The following is an 18,248-nucleotide window of genomic DNA, read 5'->3' as shown; positions in this document are numbered from 1 at the left end:
CACTTCAGAAACAACGGGGGAATCACCCTAGTTAGGCTGTCCTAGTTAGGGTACCGGGACAAGTAGCATCATGACGCTGGACTACACTCTGGACTTCCCCACCTCTACAGCTATAGGACTTTTTTTTTCTTCTTCTTATGGGACAATCACAAACCCTGCACTGACACCACTTGCAGGCTCAGTCTACCCTGGAAGGGGGTCCCTCTCTGTATCACTCCTTCCCAACGTTTCTTCCTTTCTTTTTTCTCCCTCCTAGAGTTTTTCCTTGTGCACAGAAGGGTCAACTGTAGGGCCGGTCAAAGCCCATTGAGACATACTGTATGTGATTATAAAGTGAAGTGATTGTCACATGTGATACACAGCAGCACAACACACGGTGCACACAGTGAAATTTGTCCTCTGCATTTAACCCATCACCCTGAGTGAGCAGTGGGCAGCCATGACAAGCGCCCGGGGAGCAGTGTGTGGGGACGGTGCTTTGCTCAGTGGCACCTCAGTGGCACCTTGGCGGCTCAGGATTCGAACCGGCAACCTTCTGATTACGGGGCCGCTTCCTTAACCGTTAGGCCACCACTGCCCCTGGGCTAAATTTTGTTGTTGTTATGCAGGACAGTGGCGCTGAGACATGCATCAGAAGTCGACCCCAATATAAATCCAGCTTGGACCGATGAGGCAGCACCTGAGAGGTCTTACGCACCGGACAAGACCACCGATTAGGAAAAGGGGGCGGCCCAGGGCTTCCTTGGTCTCAGCGGGGTCTGGTAATAAACGTTCAGGCTTTTGTTCCCAGCACAGTTGGCTGGAGGAGAGCTAACAATGCCGTGGGCCGTAATACCAGCTCCCGCGGGACGCTAGCGCTAACACCAACTCCACGGCCGAGGTCGCGAACTGCCCGTGCGTCCATCTAAAAAAAACCCATAATAATAAAGCGCAACGCCATTGTTCCCTCCATACTCTCCAAAGACCATATACTGTGTTTGTGTTCTCTGGCGCAAACGAGAGGAAAGAGTTGTGAATACTATTCCCATTTCTACCGGATTCACAGGACCTTAAAAAGTCTTCAATGAGCTATTCAAATAAACTCATAAATGTCAGCCTGTACCATAAACAGAACCAGAAAATATGGAGCTCGTGTTTTCTCAACTTAAACTACTGGTCATTGACAAGGTTCAAGACACCGAGATACATGACAGAACGTTAATCCTAATCTGAAAAGTAGATTATTATTATATAGCTATTATTTATTTATTTATTTATTTCAAACTTTTAAAGTGTCTCCAAAGGTAAAGGTGAAGAGAAGATCAAAGCATCTGGCTCTTGCTTACTCCCGACTGACCTCACTTGTGACCTTCTCTGATTTTTCCGCATTCAGACCCCGAGGGGGTGTGCCGAAGACGGCCCATTCGCTGACCGGAGAGGTCAGAGTTGAGGGTTTATAACTTTGATATCTGTTTTATCAGCGTGGCCATGTGGTTCTGGGGTCCTGTCTCCATCACCCCCCATGTCCACGCAGTGTACCTCCGCAGGGGAGGGTGAAAGGTGGTGGTTCTGGTGGCCGGGGGGGTGCGAGTTCAGGTGTTGTTACAGCTGCAGACCCCTCACCCGTTCCCTCCTGATGCTTGGGGGGGGGGTGCTGGAGATGGTTTAGGGAAGGAAGGTTTGAAGGCGACGGAAAGCGACTGGTTGATGAAAAGCAGATGCTGCATGTAAAGGTGTTTTGTGTGTGTGTGTGTGTGTGTGTGTGTGTGTGTGTGTGTGTCCCTAGTTGCTCACTGCTGAGTGAAGAGTGGGCATCAGAAGTGATTTTAGCAGGAGGAATGAACTTCACCACCTTGCTGCCCCTACCCACCCTTCATCACGGCCTTGGGGAACTTGGGAAGATATTATTAAGGTGTCACATGGCTATTTGGGACGGAGCACGGGCGAATGAGCGCACCAGCAGCAGGGAGGGATGTGTCAGGAGGTTGGGAACAGTTTGCGGGGGTAAATAAGATAATAAATTGTTCTGTTATCACGGACCGTTCACGTCTACACCTCTCATGCCTTTCAAAAGGCGTGGCTGGCATGGACCCCACCCAGACTGGGCCACATGCCATCGGGGCATTTGTGCAGAGAAGGGGTCACCCACTGCCGGGCTTGATTTCATGATTTCGCCGATAAATGTACATTTATGGCATTTATGAGATGCCACTTACAATCGGTAGTGACAGACCCTGCAGACTCTCGGGGTCAAGGGTCCTGCTCAGGGACACAACGGTAAGTGGGCTTTTGTGGTCTTCTTAGATGATCGCCTTACCCACTAGGCTACTGCCGCCTCTGCGCCTCTACGCGTGGCGTAAAAGACGGCGGTCGACGCCTGAACACGGCCACGTAAACACACGCCGGGTGAAGACGAGCCCTGGTCTCTTGTCAGCGGGAGACTTTAACTTGTTACATTCCTCAACAGACCTCTTCTCGCGTTTCGTTCCCATCCCGTGGTGTGCATACGTCCTGCGCCGAGACAGCAGCCCCGGCGCGTTGTTTTTGTGTCGGAAACTACAGTGTAACGTCGTTCGTCTCATTGCTGAAAGACGCCTGTGCTGTTTACTGCCACGGCCATGCGAAACGTTAGAGAAAGGCCGACCTGCTGGTCCACCCACGCACGCATCGTAAATGGCGGGTTTAGCGCGGCTGCAGGGAGGATTTGAGGAGAACAAGCCGATTTGTCCCAGGGTGTCACTTTGAGACAGAAGCGCATCTCAACCTCCAGTGTGCAGCCGCCAGCTCCGAAGGAGCTCCGGCAGGACTTTAACGATGCAAAAAGAAGACAAGTTCTCTTACCTTTCGTTCACGTATCCAGTTCCAGCCGAGGAGCATCACCAAAGGGGCAGAAAGAAAGAGAGAAAAACATATTTAAAATCACAAGCGCCATCCAGGTTGCAGTTGAAATCTATATGCTCATTTGAAGACATGATCATTCATAAAAGGTGTCTACAGAAGAGGAAGTTGCACCACAGTCACAGTTCCTGCCGTGCACTTCAACTTCAATTTCATTTTGTCCCCTCAGTCAAGCTTAATAGTAATGAGAGTCATTTTCAGCATTTTCTCTACAGTCTTTATGGTGCATTTATGTATTTATTGTGTTGTTTTTTTTGCTGCCGGTGATGGGGGGGGTTAAAATAATTACTTTTCCTTCAATTGATTTGAATAGCGCTGTCGATGTAACTGGGTCTTAATGAATTACCTTCTGGTCTGGTAGACACACACACACGCACACACACACACACACACACACACACACACACGCAAGTAACATGGTAATTAGTGTCTGGTGTTTGCTTGAATCAATTTGCATTTAACCCAGTTTTGACGCCGGCACAGATTGGGGGGACTGGCCTGTTGGAGCTCTGGCTGGAATCTTCACTGTCCGCTAAACCCCCCCCATAATTCACCTTCCTTCATTTTACTCATGTATCTGCTCATCTTCCTCCTCCTCGTCCTCCTCACTAGGTCACCGCAGCTCCAGCGTCCCAGACACGAAAGGGAGAAAACAAAAGATGCCCTAAAGACGCCGGTTTAGCGGGTCACCCGGCAGGTCCCCTGTTTTTCCCACGCAGGCCGGGCCCCGGTTCATTAGGGTTCAGGTGCACGGCTCGCCGCCTCCTCCTCTCCTCCTCTCCTCCTCTTCTCCTCTCCTCCTCCCCCATTGTTCCTTTTGTTCCTCCCGACCTGCCGGCTCTGCTGCGGCGGCACGCTCTCGCCGGCGAGGAGGCTTATTTTAGCTCTCAGGTCTCAGCCGCCGGCGCCCCTCCCAGAGTTTTTGCTGGTGGACGTCAGCGGGACCTTTCTGATTCCTCGCAGAGAGGTGTAGTTATCACATAACCTCAGGAAGAGGGAGGGGCCCGACCCCGCCGCTAATTAAAAGGAACGGGGCGGCGCGGGCAGGATCTTCTTCTTTAGACGCTTCATGCCAGCGCTGACTTCCACGTACACGTTTACGGCATTTACCAGACGGCCTTATCCGGAGTCAGTAGTTACAGGGACACTGCTCAGGGACACGATGGTAGTGAGTGGGGTTCGAACCCGGGTCTTCTGGTTCGTAGGCCAGTGTGTTACCCACCAGGCTACTACCACCACAGGGACACTCCGGGTTCAGTGTCCTGCTCAGGGACACGATGGTAGTGAGTGGGGTTCGAACCCGGGTCTTCTGGTTCGTAGGCCAGTGTGTTACCCACCAGGCTACTACCACCACAGGGACACTCCGGGTTCAGTGTCCTGCTCAGGGACATGATGGTAGTGAGTGGGGTTCGAACCCGGGTCTTCTGGTTCGTAGGCCAGTGTGTTACCCACCAGGCTACTACCACCACAGGGACACTCCGGGTTCAGTGTCCTGCTCAGGGACACGATGGTAGTGAGTGGGGTTCGAACCCGGGTCTTCTGGTTCGTAGGCCAGTGTGTTACCCACCAGGCTACTACCACCACAGGGACACTCCGGGTTCAGTGTCCTGCTCAGGGACACGATGGTAGTGAGTGGGGTTCGAACCCGGGTCTTCTGGTTCGTAGGCCAGTGTGTTACCCACCAGGCTACTACCACCACAGGGACACTCCGGGTTAAGTGTCCTGCTCAGGGACACGATGGTAGTGAGTGGGGTTCGAACCCGGGTCTTCTGGTTCGTAGGCCAGTGTGTTACCCACCAGGCTACTACCACCACAGGGACACTCCGGGTTCAGTGTCCTGCTCAGGGACACGATGGTAGTGAGTGGGGTTCGAACCCGGGTCTTCTGGTTCGCAGGCCAGTGTGTTACCCACCAGGCTGGCCATGTTATCAGCCAGGAAAGCCCAGCAAGCAGAAGCTCTGCTGATGGCGTCCATTCCCGTCTCTAGCGTAAACATGGGTTTTTTGACAGCATTCACGCCTGCTCTTGTCATGCTGGCTCGGCACGACTCTACGGTGACTTCAGAATGGTTAACAAACGCGAGAACATGACGCTGTGTCCCGCTGTACACAGTTTGTATGAATTCAAACGATCTTTCATCCTGCAGAAGGACACTTCGAATGGGCCGACCCCGCTACACGGACGTGCGTGTGACGATGTGACGTAGTGTGACACACAAGTTCTAAAAACGTTTTAATCCATCCTGCCGTACAAGGTTTGTTCCTTCTCCCAACCTGTTGCTCGGTGCCGCCGCGTCGTTGTGTTATAAGTGCAAAAGTCGCAAGAAAAGGTGGAATTGCGGCCCCTCCCCCACGCGGCAACGGACCCCTTTTTCCGATTGTGCACTACTTGTTTGCCAAATTCATTTTCAAGGTGCAGCCCCCTTCCATAGTTCCCAGGGCTAATCTATTGGTTAAGAAGCGCCGGTCAGGCCGCATAATCCGGTTACCTGTGAAATGTATGCGCGCTCGGCCTATTGGCAGGTGTCCGCTGAAAGAGGGCGGAGTCTACTTTGTCCCGGCACAAAACACGGGACAACTATATCCAGAGCGGCGCTGCATTGATTTATCCCGCAGGAATCTCTCGCTCCACCCCGGGCCGTTGCCGGCGGGGAATGTTTCCACCCGGCCGCCGCTCCGTTGCCCCACGACGCGCGCGCCGTATTTTAATCAGCCGCCGGCGCGAAGGCCGGCCAGCCACAACACGTTTACGGTGAACAATCCCGTCTCACGGGGCCCCGTGACATTCTGAAGCACCTTGTCAGATGCCGCCTGACCCGCTCTCAAAACGGAGCGCCTCGGGGGGCCGAGCCCCCCACCCCGAAAAAAGGGCCAAACAATGACAGAGGGGTCGCGCGCGGCCAAGAGGACGATTCAGGAGCGGTGCTGTGGGGACAGAAATAAAGAATAGAAGCACTAGGGCCCACCGTTCAACCATACACTCCACCCCCCCTACACACACACACACACACACACACACACACCCTGCACTATTGTGCACCCAGGGGGCTCGGAGATAAATGGCCGCATGTTAACCACATTTGACGTGCTGCACAAAAGGGGACACCGCGGGTCCCATGACGCAACCTGCAACAACTAACCCCCCCACCCACCCACCCAAACACCCCCACGCGTCCTCCCCCTCTGTTACCCATCCTGAAAAAACGGGGGCGAAGGCGAAGCCTGGGCCTGTCCCGTACGTCTTCGTTTTCCTCCAGTGAATTCTAAATTACGTCGGTGGTAGTAGCCTAGTGGGTAACACACTCGCCTACAGACCAGAAGTCCCGGGTTCGAATTCCTCTTACTACCATCGTGTCCCTGAGCAAGACACCTAACCCTGAGTGTCTCCAGGGGGGGACTGTCCCTGTAACTACTGACTGTAAGTCGCTCTGGATAAGGGCGTCAGGTAAATGCTGTAAATGTAAAAGTCGGGGGGCAGGATAGGTCAGGTGGTTTCCTGGTCTGTTGGAACCGGGCTGACGCCGGCGTCCTGGTTCGGCTGTCCTCGTTCGGCCGTCCTCGTTCCCCTTCAACAAGGGTGGAGGGCGGCGGAGGTGAAGCCGGCGACGAGGGCGAGTTGGGGGAACGCAGCCAGCGTCCGTGAAAGGTGCAGCAGTTGACCCCTGAATAGAGGAGCATGGGAAGGCCTGCGACGGGCAGTCACTCCTGCACCCAACAACAGGCCCACCAAAGCCCCCTCGGAGAGGGGAGGCGGGGGCTTTTGGCGCGCCGGCGCTAACCTTTTCAGCTCCGTCACGTCTTTGATGCCTGACAGGCCGTACAAAAGCACCTGCTCCGTCCCCCGGAGAGCTCCTTTAGGGCCGCCCGAGCTACACCCCCCCCCAGCCATCCACCCTTCTCCGGCTCCTCCACCTCCTCCCTCTTTCCTGACCTCACCGGCATTCCACGCCATTGGGGGGCCTTTCCCATGGCTACGTCTCGCTCAGCTGCCTCGCGCCCCCCCCACCCCCCGTTCCCAGCCACAACCCCCACCCCACCTTCCCCTAATCCAACCGCAAACACGGCCCGGGCCGGGCAGGAGAGAGGGACGGACGCACGAGACTTCTCACCAACCCCGGCGAAAAAGGTGCTCCTCTGATAGGCCTGAATGCGTGGGAACCGCACCGAGGAGCGAGGAGGAGAGAAAGGGGGGAAGAATGGCTCATTCAAATGCAAGTGGGACTCTGCCCAAGTGCAAACCTCATGAAGTGACAAGTCATGTTCTGAGAAAAAGCTGTTGTCTAGCGCTCCAAAAAACAGACGTAAGGGCCCAAGCAGAACTTCTTCTAGACACGTTCACATAAATGCATATTCCATAACTCACCACTGTCTTCACACCAAGCCAAATGACTGAGAGGCTATTCAAACCGAAACGCCACGACCCCCCCTGATGCAAGTTAGCAAAAGTCATTTTAATACGACCACATCTGGGCATTAATAAGAATAATTCACGTTTGAATATTGCACCGGATTTGAATTGCTGAAGGCCCTTTCTTCGTAGCCGGTAATTACCGGGCCGGCCCCATTGTGAGGAGGTGAAAAGCGATAGCATTGAGACCTGCCATTTGCCAGCCTGAAAGGAAGGGCGGTGAAGAGCCACTTGGAGGGCGGCCGCAGAGCTCCTTTTCCAGCCAGAACCGATCTGGCCGCATCCACCCGCAACCCAAACCGCATTCGTTCATGGACTCAGCGCGGGGGCGTAACGCTCTACATGAAAGCCCCAGGAACTGGACGCCGGGACGGGTCGGGAACACCGGTGGCAACATCCTAATTGACCCCAGAGCTCCCATCAGTTCAGAAGCCGCAGCAACAGCGTGAAAGAGAGAGAGAGGGAGAGAGAGAGAGTGTATGTGTGGCGAGCGAGACGGGGGAGGGGCTGCCGCCGTGATGCTCCGCAGAGGAAGAGGATCGTTCAGGGGCAGGAATTTAGAGAGCAGGACATCCTTCCCTGATAAGTCGGGGGCGGCTGCGCCTTGCCCCGGGTTCGGAAGTTGGAAAGTCACCGACTTCAATAACCGCTTATTACTTTAATTGGCAGACCTCCGACCAAGACGCTGCGCCCTTTAGTCATTCACGGGGTGATGGGACGTCCCCAGATAGCTCAGAGATGCCACTCAACCGGCATGCGTCCCAGGTGTCCAGCGTCCTGAAGTGGAGCGGGGGGACTGAGGACGGAACTGGGACGGGGCGGCTTTGGGACGCAATCACCCATGTGCAGGAGGTCTGGACCCACAGATGTCATGACACCTTAATCCACCGATCCGTTATTGATTGTTCCATGTGTCTGTGACTTTGCCGGAGGTGCATCAATCAGACAAGCGGGGTCCATGTGTGACCGCGCGTGTGCCAGTGAGCGCAGAGAGAGAGAAAAAAATGTCACCAACAAGTACCACGGTCACACAAATCACGCGCAAGTAGGTAATGGTGAGGATAATCTGGCACGCTCACACACACACACACACACACCGTGATTGGAGGAGTGAGGCCGGGTCCTATTCATCATCACGGGCCCTGTTGTCACTGCAGCCTCCAGTGACGTACCTCGTTATTGACCTTGGTAAATCCCCGCTGTTTAGGCTAACGGCGACGCGGCGCCACGAAATGTCACGGCGCGGCTCCGAACTCACTCATGAAGAAAATGTGCACACGCTTCCACGGCAACAGGAGAGAGAGAGTCAGGGGACAGAATCGACAGAGGCCACGTCCGTCACCGTGAAACACGGAGAAGGAAGCAGCAGAAAGGGACACCGGGTGGATGGGGGTCCCCGGGGTGGCATCGGGAGGGCCACTCGGGGGCTTTTTGTGTCACAGATGTGCACACTCAGTATGCGCACCGCTAATGGGGGGACGCTGGCAACGCAGGACAAGACTGAGTCAGTGGTGGAATGACCTGTTAGTCACACAAGTGAAAGAAACTGGGCCCTGGGTGGCCCTCGCTGACCATCTAGGCCATCCCGGCGGAGGCGAGTGGCGGACAGCTAGTCAGGTGGGGGATGGGATATCAGAACAAAAAGCAGCCAAGTTCCCCGGTGGGGGACAGACGGGGACGAGCACCTCACAACTGGAACTCTAGAAAACGGCCGAACCCCTGCGTGTGCGGGTTGGTATGAGAGAGTGGAGGTGCGTCAGTCTGTAAAAACTTTCACATTGTTTCATTTTTATCCTCCACGGACGTCAGAAAACTTAAATAACTCCAATGTTTTAGGTCTGAGAATTGAGGAAGGCTAAATATTAATGTATGTCAGTCATTGGAGGTACACATAACCCTGCTGTAACCGGCCAGTCAAGCATTCTTTGAAACTGTACACATCTTTTTCATGTTCATTGTGAAATTTGCTTTCACACGAGCACACCCTAAAAGCCCAATTATATTCTTATACAATTCTATATATTTTTTTATGTGCCTAACAAAGGAGTGTGAAAAAGCACGGTGGGAGAAGAGAGAAGTTTAAATCACGTATGAGAACAACATGAATGAACACTTCCGAAGATGATAGAAAGTGCTGGAATTAAAAGTGGATGTATACATGTGTGTGTGTGTGTGTGTGTGTGTGTGTGTGCGTGCATCGGCGACAACTCTATCCCTTTCACAGCGAGCAGACTGCACAGATTTAACCAGGCTCCCAGGGCCACCAGCATACAGCTTAATGTAATAAAGCGCCCGGCCTTTGAAGCATTAGGCCCTCCTGCACCCCACCAGACAAAGGGTCCCCTCTTCCCAGCAAAGCTCGTCCCCTCCCACTGTCCATAGGTGTTTGCTGAAGTAAATCGGCCTAAGTCCCGCGCAGGCCCGGCGCGAGGGGAGGGGCCAGATTGAAGGTGTTCGGATTATCTGCTTTCCATTTACAAAAAGAAAGAAGCCGTATTCAGTATTCATATCTCACGGAGCATCTCTCTCTCTCTACCTCTCTCTCTCTCTCTCTCTCTGTGTATCAGTCTCTCTCTCTCTCTCTCTCTCTCACACTCTGACTTTTGCAGATTTGCATGTGAGATCTGTGACCCATTGAGGTGGAGGAGAAAGGAGAGGGGAAACCTCACACAATGGACAAAGTCTCGTACGTCAAGACAAAGACGTGGGCGCTCAGCCACCCCCCCCTCCCCTGACGATCTGTCACTGTCACCTTTTTCTGCCGCGCTGGCCGCTGGCTGTGAGTGACGCGTCTCTGGCCTCCAAAAAAAAAAAAAAAAGTTCACCCACTGCCTCGTATCAGTCTGTGGGAACCCTGCCCCCGCCCCGAAATGGAACAAAGCGGCGTGGGGCGACTCGGGCTGGATATTGGGGGTCGCGTCTGAGAGCTGGAACAGGTGGTTGGGGACGGAATCTGTTGATAGGAGCACGAAGGAGGGCAGCCTTCCAGCAGCAAGGGGAGCGTCTGACTCTCTCCTCCTCGCCTTCAGTCCCTCGCTCGCCCCGGCTTTTCATCTCCAGCACGATGGGAGAGAGAGAGAGAGAGAGAGAGAGAGGCCTGGCAGCGCCGGAGCGTCTGAATTGTGATTAAGGCAGAGGAGAGAATCTCCTTTTCTTTGTTCTGCCCTCGGGGGGTGTTTACTGAGGGGGTGTGTGGTGGAGGAGGGAGAGAGGGAGCGATGGGGAGGAGGGAGGAAGGAGCAGAAGTGACGATCGCGCCGAAGCCGGACCAGCCGGGGCCCGCGCGTGCCGCGCCGTTTTCATGGTAATATGAAGCCCTGTTAGAAGCAACCACGTTCCAGCTCTGCTGCCGGGAGCTGCTCAGCCCCACGGAGAAGGTGACCTCCGTGAGAAATGTGCCCGAAGCGGTCAGAAACGGTTCGAGGGCCCCCCCACCATCAGTCTGCAGGCACCGAACCCAGCGTCACCTTCCAAAGACACTCGAACAAAGCTGAAAAGATGCTTCTTGTTCTGCTGAAGTTTTTTTGGATGTGCCGTCCTGCTCCTGATGCGCGTGTGGTGGGACGGGCGACTGTGCAGCTTTCTGGGTGTCCAGTTACAAGCGGGGCCTAATGTGACCTCCCATTGGGCCCCGGAAAAAAGGGGAGGGGCTACTCGGCAGGAGGAGGTCAGTAACCCCTGACAGAACCCCCAAAATCTTCTCAATTCTAAAGGACCATCCCACCTCCTGCAGGAATGATTAATTAACCCGTAATGACGCCATTCCCCCAGAATGCACAGCGCATGTGGACAAATAAAACGTAGGCGAGCGTCTGGGGACCAGCGCGACACTTTCAAGATCAAAAGAGGAAGAACCGACATGTCCGATCGTACAGTAAAAAACTCTCTTTCCATCCCTTCCCTCCACTTCAGTTCTTTTACCACGTCCTTCACACACTTTACACCCCGTTTTACCTTCTTCATAACGCAGAAGGAAAAACGGCCGTGACCTTGGGGGGAAGGGGAGGGGTCGAAATATTCACGGAAAAAAAAAAATCACCAAAAAAATTACAATAATTAATAATTTTTTTTTTCTCACGGTTCTGTTTTTATATGAGTGCTTACTGCACAAAACGCAAACCAACACACACACACACACACACACACACACGGCAACTATACAGCGCACGTCCATGTTGAGGATTAAATAACTTAAAATCAAGACGGCTTAGAAATTACACTTATAAATCTAAATAACTGAAGGGAATGAAATCAATTATTGAAACTTTAACTCTGGCGAAAAAACACAAAAACTTCCCTGCAAACTTTGTTTAACTTGGTTTTAACTATTTTTTAATTTTATATTAAATATAAAGACTCCCGAGATGCTTCGTCCTCAGCACACGCGGCGGCTGGAACTTTATTTGTGGGGAGTAACGGTCCCCCCGGCCGCCCGGACAGGACCGTTATCCGCGCCGCGACTTTCCACGCCGCGACTTTCCACGCTCCTTACCGTTCTTCCTCCGGGGGTTGGCCTGCTTTCGCCTCTTGCACCGGGGACCCTCCGCCATGACCTCCTGCTTCATTGATAAGCGCGGCTGGGATCGGTCCTCGGTCCCCGCCGCATGTGCCCCGCTCCGAGTGGGGTCCCCGTCGCTGGAAGTGCAGGTGGAGAGAGGAGCCGGTTAGGATCCAGGGTGGGTTTGGAGAGGAGGGGGGACCCTGCGCGTCCGCGGTCTGATGTGTCTCTGATCGGACAGTTTCCGCGCAATGAACAGCGGCGGCTGAGGAGGGGGGGGGGGCGTGGGGAGGGAGAGGGGAGGGGGGACGGGACGGGACAGAAACACTCCACGCCGTCCTGTTCTTCTACAGCCCGGAACAGCACCAAAACATGACCCCCCACCCTCCATAAAAAAAACCCACCCGAGGTTATCACACAGTTGTTGAAGAAGTTGGTTTATGGTTTAAAATGGAACGGTTCCGTCTTCTAGAAAGTCTTTTCTACTTTTCTACTCTTTCGTTCTTTTTCTTTATTTCGTTGAACTAACGGTTCATGCGTTCCGGTGTCACCGGTAACTTCCCAAAAACCGACCACGCAGCGCCGCGTGTCTCTCCGTTTTCTCTCAATTGTTTTAAAGTTTTAACCTGGCGCGCAGTCACCGTGGAATCTTTTATCATTTTATTTTTAGAATATTTAACGAGAGCGTTAAATTTTATTTCGTTTTTTTTTTTCCCCGTTTGTATAACACGCCGTCCGGAGCGAACGACGCTGCGTGGCGACGCGAACAAATGAAGCATTTTTCCACGGAGTCTCCGTGGTTCGATGCTGCGCGTCGCGGGTTTTTTTTTTTTTTTTTTTTTTACCGCGGAGTTACCTGGCGCGCAGGTACGCAGGCGCGCAGGTGCGCAGACTCACCCGGCCGAGCGTGGAAAGCGGCGTGCCGGACTGCCGAGGCCCGTTATTCCGGGTGGAAATAACGCGCGCGCGCGCGCCCGCGCCTCCGTCCGATGACACGCGCGGCGCGCCACCTATCTCGCGGCGCGGGGATCGATGCGACCACCTCGGATCGGCTTCTGGAACATTTTTATCGGACCGTATGAATATGAATAGGGCGCCATAGAGCGTGCATAGTTAATTTTTTTTCTCTTGATGTTTTTGTAATCGATATGAATCATAAATTGCAGAAGTTATGAAAGACGCGTGAAGCGCGCGAAATACAAAGTGTTTTCATCATTTTTTACTCGTTTCGTGGATTTAAACTCGATAATAATTCAGGATCTTTTCGCCAGTGTGCTATTTTAAAAGAGGAACAATTATTATTATTATGATCTTTAATATAATTAATTTAATGTTTTATTTCTTATTGCTTATTCACGAATACTATAACATTTATGTAACACGCCAGTGGAATTTAATGTTATTACAAATAAAAAATAATGACGGCAATGGGAGAGAGAGAGATAGTAGATGATAGAGGAGATAGATAGAGAGATATATAGATAGATATATGAGATAGAGTAGATATATAATATATAGATATATATATATATATATATATATATATATATATATATATATATATATATATATATATATATATATATATATATATATATATATATATATATGTATATAATGTGCGCGTGCACGAATGTAATTATCCTGGTTATTAATTTTTACGTGCGCGTGGCCCGGGGTTTGAACGTCTTTTTCACCGAGTCCTGCTGTAACTGCAGACTACAGAGCTGGCGCCTCCAGTCACCGCCCATCGCACAAGCAGCCTGACCAATCAGGGAGAAGCAGCAACCCCAGAAGACCTAACAAAAGTTTCTCAGCACAGGCCTACAGATCTGTGCATTTCCAATCATAAAAGATTCATCAGGAGGAAAAAAAATACATCTCCATGCCATGCCCTGACCATCATATGAGCCGCTTCTCTTTCTTAGTCACATGCAAAACCACACACACACACACACACACACCCTCACACCAGCACGTAGACAGGTCGACATGGCGCAGAGCCGTGGAAAGCAGGTTCTTCCCGTGGTTCATTCTTCTAGTGAAACATGGGGAACACACAAGCAGCTTGGTCATCTTCAGCTTTCTGGAGAGTTCCTCACTCAAAGTTTCATTTCTCGGGGCTTTAGATAAAAAGAGGGGAAACTAATTCGCCTTTCTGAATGTGTGCAATTAGTTGTCTTAAACCAGGTTTTTATGAACAGTTTAAATACGGAAGCAGCCAGATGATTGACAGCTCGAGCATGATTAAAACACACGTCTCTTTTTTAAATCCTGTGGATGCTTCACCTTGTACGACCAACCTAGAAAATGAAGTGAAGCGAAAGTGTCACTGTGATACACTGATTGTGTTACACTGCAGCACGGCACACAAGGTAATGTGTCGGCTGCATTTAACCTTTTGGTGTGCTGGGAACCCACAAATTCCCTTCGCTAGGCCACAACTGTCCTTTGACAAGCATATACAAAGTGTGTTTGATGCTGTGGCGTTCAAACAAAATGAAGTTCCCTTGTTTTTCAGCTTTTTTTTATTTTTGTGAAATAGAAGCTGTCACATGACCACTGTGGCTCTGTTGCTGTTGCTGTATTGCCAAGGCAGTCGCTGGGTCTAAATTTCTGAAGAAAAGAAAAGAAGAAGAAGAAGAAGAAGAAGAAGAAGAAGCAACCCCCCCACCGCTTTAATCGTGGCCTGCATTCATAATGCATAGACAGTGCATTCATTAATGCTCTTTTTTTTCAGATAGCAGTGCATATTATCTCATAATCTATTATGAATTCACAGTGGTATTCTTGTTTGGCATTATGGGGACAGTGACGAGTGCTGGCTGACACCAACGCGCGATAGAAAAATAAAACCCAGTGCTCGTGCCTACACGCTCTCATAACCCCCCGGCCCCCGCCCGCGTGTCCTGGATAAATGACCTAATCTTTCTTCTGTTGTCAACATAAACACATTGCTAATCTGGCTCTGTCTGTCCATGTAATACTGGTGTAAATGGTGAGGAGATGAGCAAATTAAGGGGGAAGGGAGGTAGAGGCTGGGCGGGGCCATTATTGCGACTAATCCCTTACATTAAAACCAAAGCCAGGAAATATGAAAACCCGATGAAGGTTTTTAGGATGAGTGTCATGGGTGGGGCGCCACCCCCCTCAATCGGAGTGTAGCTGTTCTCCGCCCACTTTATGTGCCGTGAAAAGGGTTAACATTTGAACAGTCATTTTGGAAGCAACCAACCAAACAATCTAAGTTGAAGAGGGGATGACATCTTGATGATCTTGACGGGGCCGAGAAAAAGAAATTGCGAGTTGAGTCAGCATCTCGATTTGGTGCAGTCGACGTGGCCTCGATTTCAAGCGGAAGATCGTGTCTCCTAAGAGTACAAAGCCATGATGCTGTGGAGGTCAGAGGGCTGATGTGGCTTAAGAATGGAGTTGGTGTAAGCGGCGCTAAATCCAGATCAGAAATCCGCTCTCATGAGGAGAGGCCGTCAACCTGGATGAAAGCCGTTCGATAACCTGGTAACAATCGGCAATCTATCTGTCTAAACGGTGGAATAAAGGAATATTTAAACGTTCGGTGTCCACCGAGTAGGAGTCCAACTCTTCAACTCACTTAGACGTCTTCACCTCCAAGCTCAAGGTGCGGGAGGTTCTGTCCTTTCTCCCTGACCTCTGACCCAGGATCTTACCAAAGAAAAGAGTTGTGCTTCCCTTTTTATTATGAGTCACTGGTGTGCGATTACCTCAACGTTGTGCAATCGTTTCTTTCCTAACATTCTTTTTTTCCCTAGAGACAGATTTTACAGGCAATGCTAATCATTTCAATAATTAATTTGCAATTTAGATGTCGGTCGACAAAGATTCCTCCAAGAAGTCTGCATTATGGTTTTGATTTTCTGTGAATTATGATTCTTTATTGGGATATTCACTAAATGGAATGGTGACACTTTTAATACAAAACCCTTCACTCTGAGGCTGTATGGAGGACAGGGACAGTTGGCCATAGTCCTGTGTCATTTTCCACCTAATGGCAACTTAATGCCACTCTTTTTGGCTCAAACCGGGGCATCAGATCAAGGGCCACATAAACCCAGATGTGAGACCCCCCTGTGAGGATCGTGTGCGGAACCGCACGCTAAGCCAAATGGGAGGTTTCACGCAACAGGATCCTCGAACTGATTAGTGTAATTCCCCCCAAGCTTGGATGCTCTGGTCTCTTTCCATCCCCACCCCTCTCTTTCCCTCTCCATCTCTCTCTCTTACTCCAGATGCAGATTAAGGTAGACCAAATGTTAGCATAAGGGATTAGTATACCTAGCCAGCTGTTCAGGTCCAGAACAGCGGATTACGGAACCTCTATAAGCGTCTGTGAGTCAGCAATCAGGTCGATGGTTAATGCCAGTGTCATGTCCGGATGTCGGGGACGGGGGGACAGGCATTACATTCATACCTGAGCACATGTCACAAGCCACATGCCACCCTCTCATCGCATGCATCAGTCTAACTTGGTGGAAGTTTGTGGGTGAGCTTGAGTAAGCTTTTGTAGCTGTAACAATAACCTAAATTTACATTTACATTTGCAGCATTTAACAGACGCCCTTATCCAGGGCGACTTACAATCAGTAGTTACAGGGACAGTCCCTCCCTGGAGACACTCAGGGTTAAGTGTCTTGCTCAGGGACACAATGGTAGTAAGTGGGGTTTGAACCTGGTACTTTGTGGTCTTCTGGTTTAAAGGTGAGCGTATTACCCACTAGGCTACTAACACTGTGTAGGCCTAAATCTTAATCTTAATGCACCTTTTTTAATGTCTTGCCCTCTGAGAACAGGAACTGTTCTGAGGTGACAGTTGTTAAAGCAGAAAAGCTGTTGCTTTTATCTTGATTTTTGATCAAGATCTTAGTCCCTCTAAGAACGCTCTTATCTAAATATTTTTTTTCTTTGAGGAAGATGAACAGTTTAGACAGATTATTGAGGTTTGATCTGTATGCAGTATGCTTTTCACACCCCCCTTCATCAATCGTGGTTGATAAAGACACCACAGGAACAAACATCAACCCTGCTGGCCGTGTGAGTTTCCATTCGTTGGTCTGTGAACCCTCTTACTTGAGAAGGGGGACATAAGAAACTATCACAGGAAAAAAAAAACTACATGATGCAATAAAAAATGCATAAAAAGAAGAAAGAAAAGACTGCGAAAGAATCCAGAGACTCATGCTTAGTCATTTCTTCACCTGAATTGTTATCATGAGGGACAATCATCACTGACAATCATTCATTTCTGAAGCAGCAGCTCATTCTCTGTTTTAAATATACGAATGACACATCTCTCTGAATTAAGTCATTAAATAGATACCATTTCACCAGATTAGCCAAGTTTGCACTTGTACATTCAAACCATCGCAATATACACAAGAGGTGTGAACCTTCTCTGGTCCCATGATTCGATTTGATGATGGTTATCGCGATGCATCCCATAAATGTTCTACATTGTCACATGATGCTTTCAAATACAAGAGTTAAGGTCTCACACTCCTGTGTGGATGCTTTGATTTGCTACAATGAGCCGGAAAACAGTCGCCGTTCAGTCTGCACTCAGCTTGTTGTGGCCAGAAAATCACTAAGAAACTTCATTAACACATAATCAATTATATTTTGCATCGTGATGCAATGATCATACGATTAATTTCAGCACCCCTAATATACAATCATTCACTCACTTTCCATAATCAGGCTTGCGACTGCCGGAGCCCATCCCAGGACACTTGGTGCTGGCCGGGACACACACACCATTCGCTCACACCTACAGGCAGGTCAGAGTCGCCTAGTGTGTATTGATGGAGGAAACAAGGGAACCCAGAGGAAACCAATCAAGGGGAGAGCGTGCAAACTCCTCACGGACAAGGCCTGAGCTGGGATTCCATCTCACGTCCTTGGAGGTGTGAAGCCACATCGCTATTGGCCATGCTAACATGCACTACCATACACTACCAATCAAAAGATTGAACGCACCTCGTCTGTGTTGTTTCTAAGATGGAGCCATTTTAAAGAATCCGAAGCAAGAGACATGTTTAGTATTTGTTGAATGAGGAGAAACTGACGTGTGTTTGATGAACCTGTTTTTTCCTCTTTGTACCTCCATGGCTGCTTCACTATTGTCACTATCATCAAAGCCGCTTCATGAGATGCTCATTAACATGAGTGAATGATAAGAAAGTTCTCCCTTCGGGACTGTCCCCGTTTGTCCAAATTTAGGTGGTTGAGAAAAGCGAAGAGTGTGAAATGCTGCCATCACAGCAATAGCTCCCGGCTTTGAAGAGACACAGATGTTTAACTTATTGTTCATTACGTAACCTCACGTGTGTTATTTCATGGTCCTGTTCTATAATGTAAAAACGTTACCGTGTATTTCTTGGTGCCAAGCCCGGGTAAATGGGGAGGGTTGCGTCAGGAAGGGCATCCGGTG

The 18,248-nt window shown here is 50.5% G+C and overlaps 1 protein-coding gene across 3 annotated transcripts in view; it reads right to left on the bottom strand.

The window, feature by feature from the left end:
- Positions 1-12,830, bottom strand: part of zeb2a (zinc finger E-box binding homeobox 2a) — a 34,117-nt gene extending 21,287 nt beyond the window's left edge. For 2 of the 3 annotated variants that reach the window (XM_028990453.1, XM_028990455.1), the window contains exons 1-2: positions 12,680-12,830; positions 11,777-11,919 (exon numbers count right to left, since the gene is read on the bottom strand). In XM_028990453.1, the coding sequence (XP_028846286.1) occupies positions 11,777-11,849 (73 nt within the window). In that variant the 5' untranslated portion in view covers positions 11,850-11,919; positions 12,680-12,830. Of the gene's footprint in view, positions 1-11,776; positions 12,041-12,679 lie in introns of those variants that run through there. The other variant, XM_028990454.1, reaches the window with a different exon arrangement.
- Between the last annotated feature and the right edge of the window lie 5,418 nt (positions 12,831-18,248).

The sequence above is a fragment of the Denticeps clupeoides genome, chromosome 9, assembly GCF_900700375.1.
Source record: "Denticeps clupeoides chromosome 9, fDenClu1.1, whole genome shotgun sequence".
Taxonomy (NCBI): domain Eukaryota; kingdom Metazoa; phylum Chordata; class Actinopteri; order Clupeiformes; family Denticipitidae; genus Denticeps; species Denticeps clupeoides.
The sequence above is the reverse complement of the archived record's forward strand: the minus strand, read 5'-3'. Positions and strand labels throughout refer to the sequence as shown.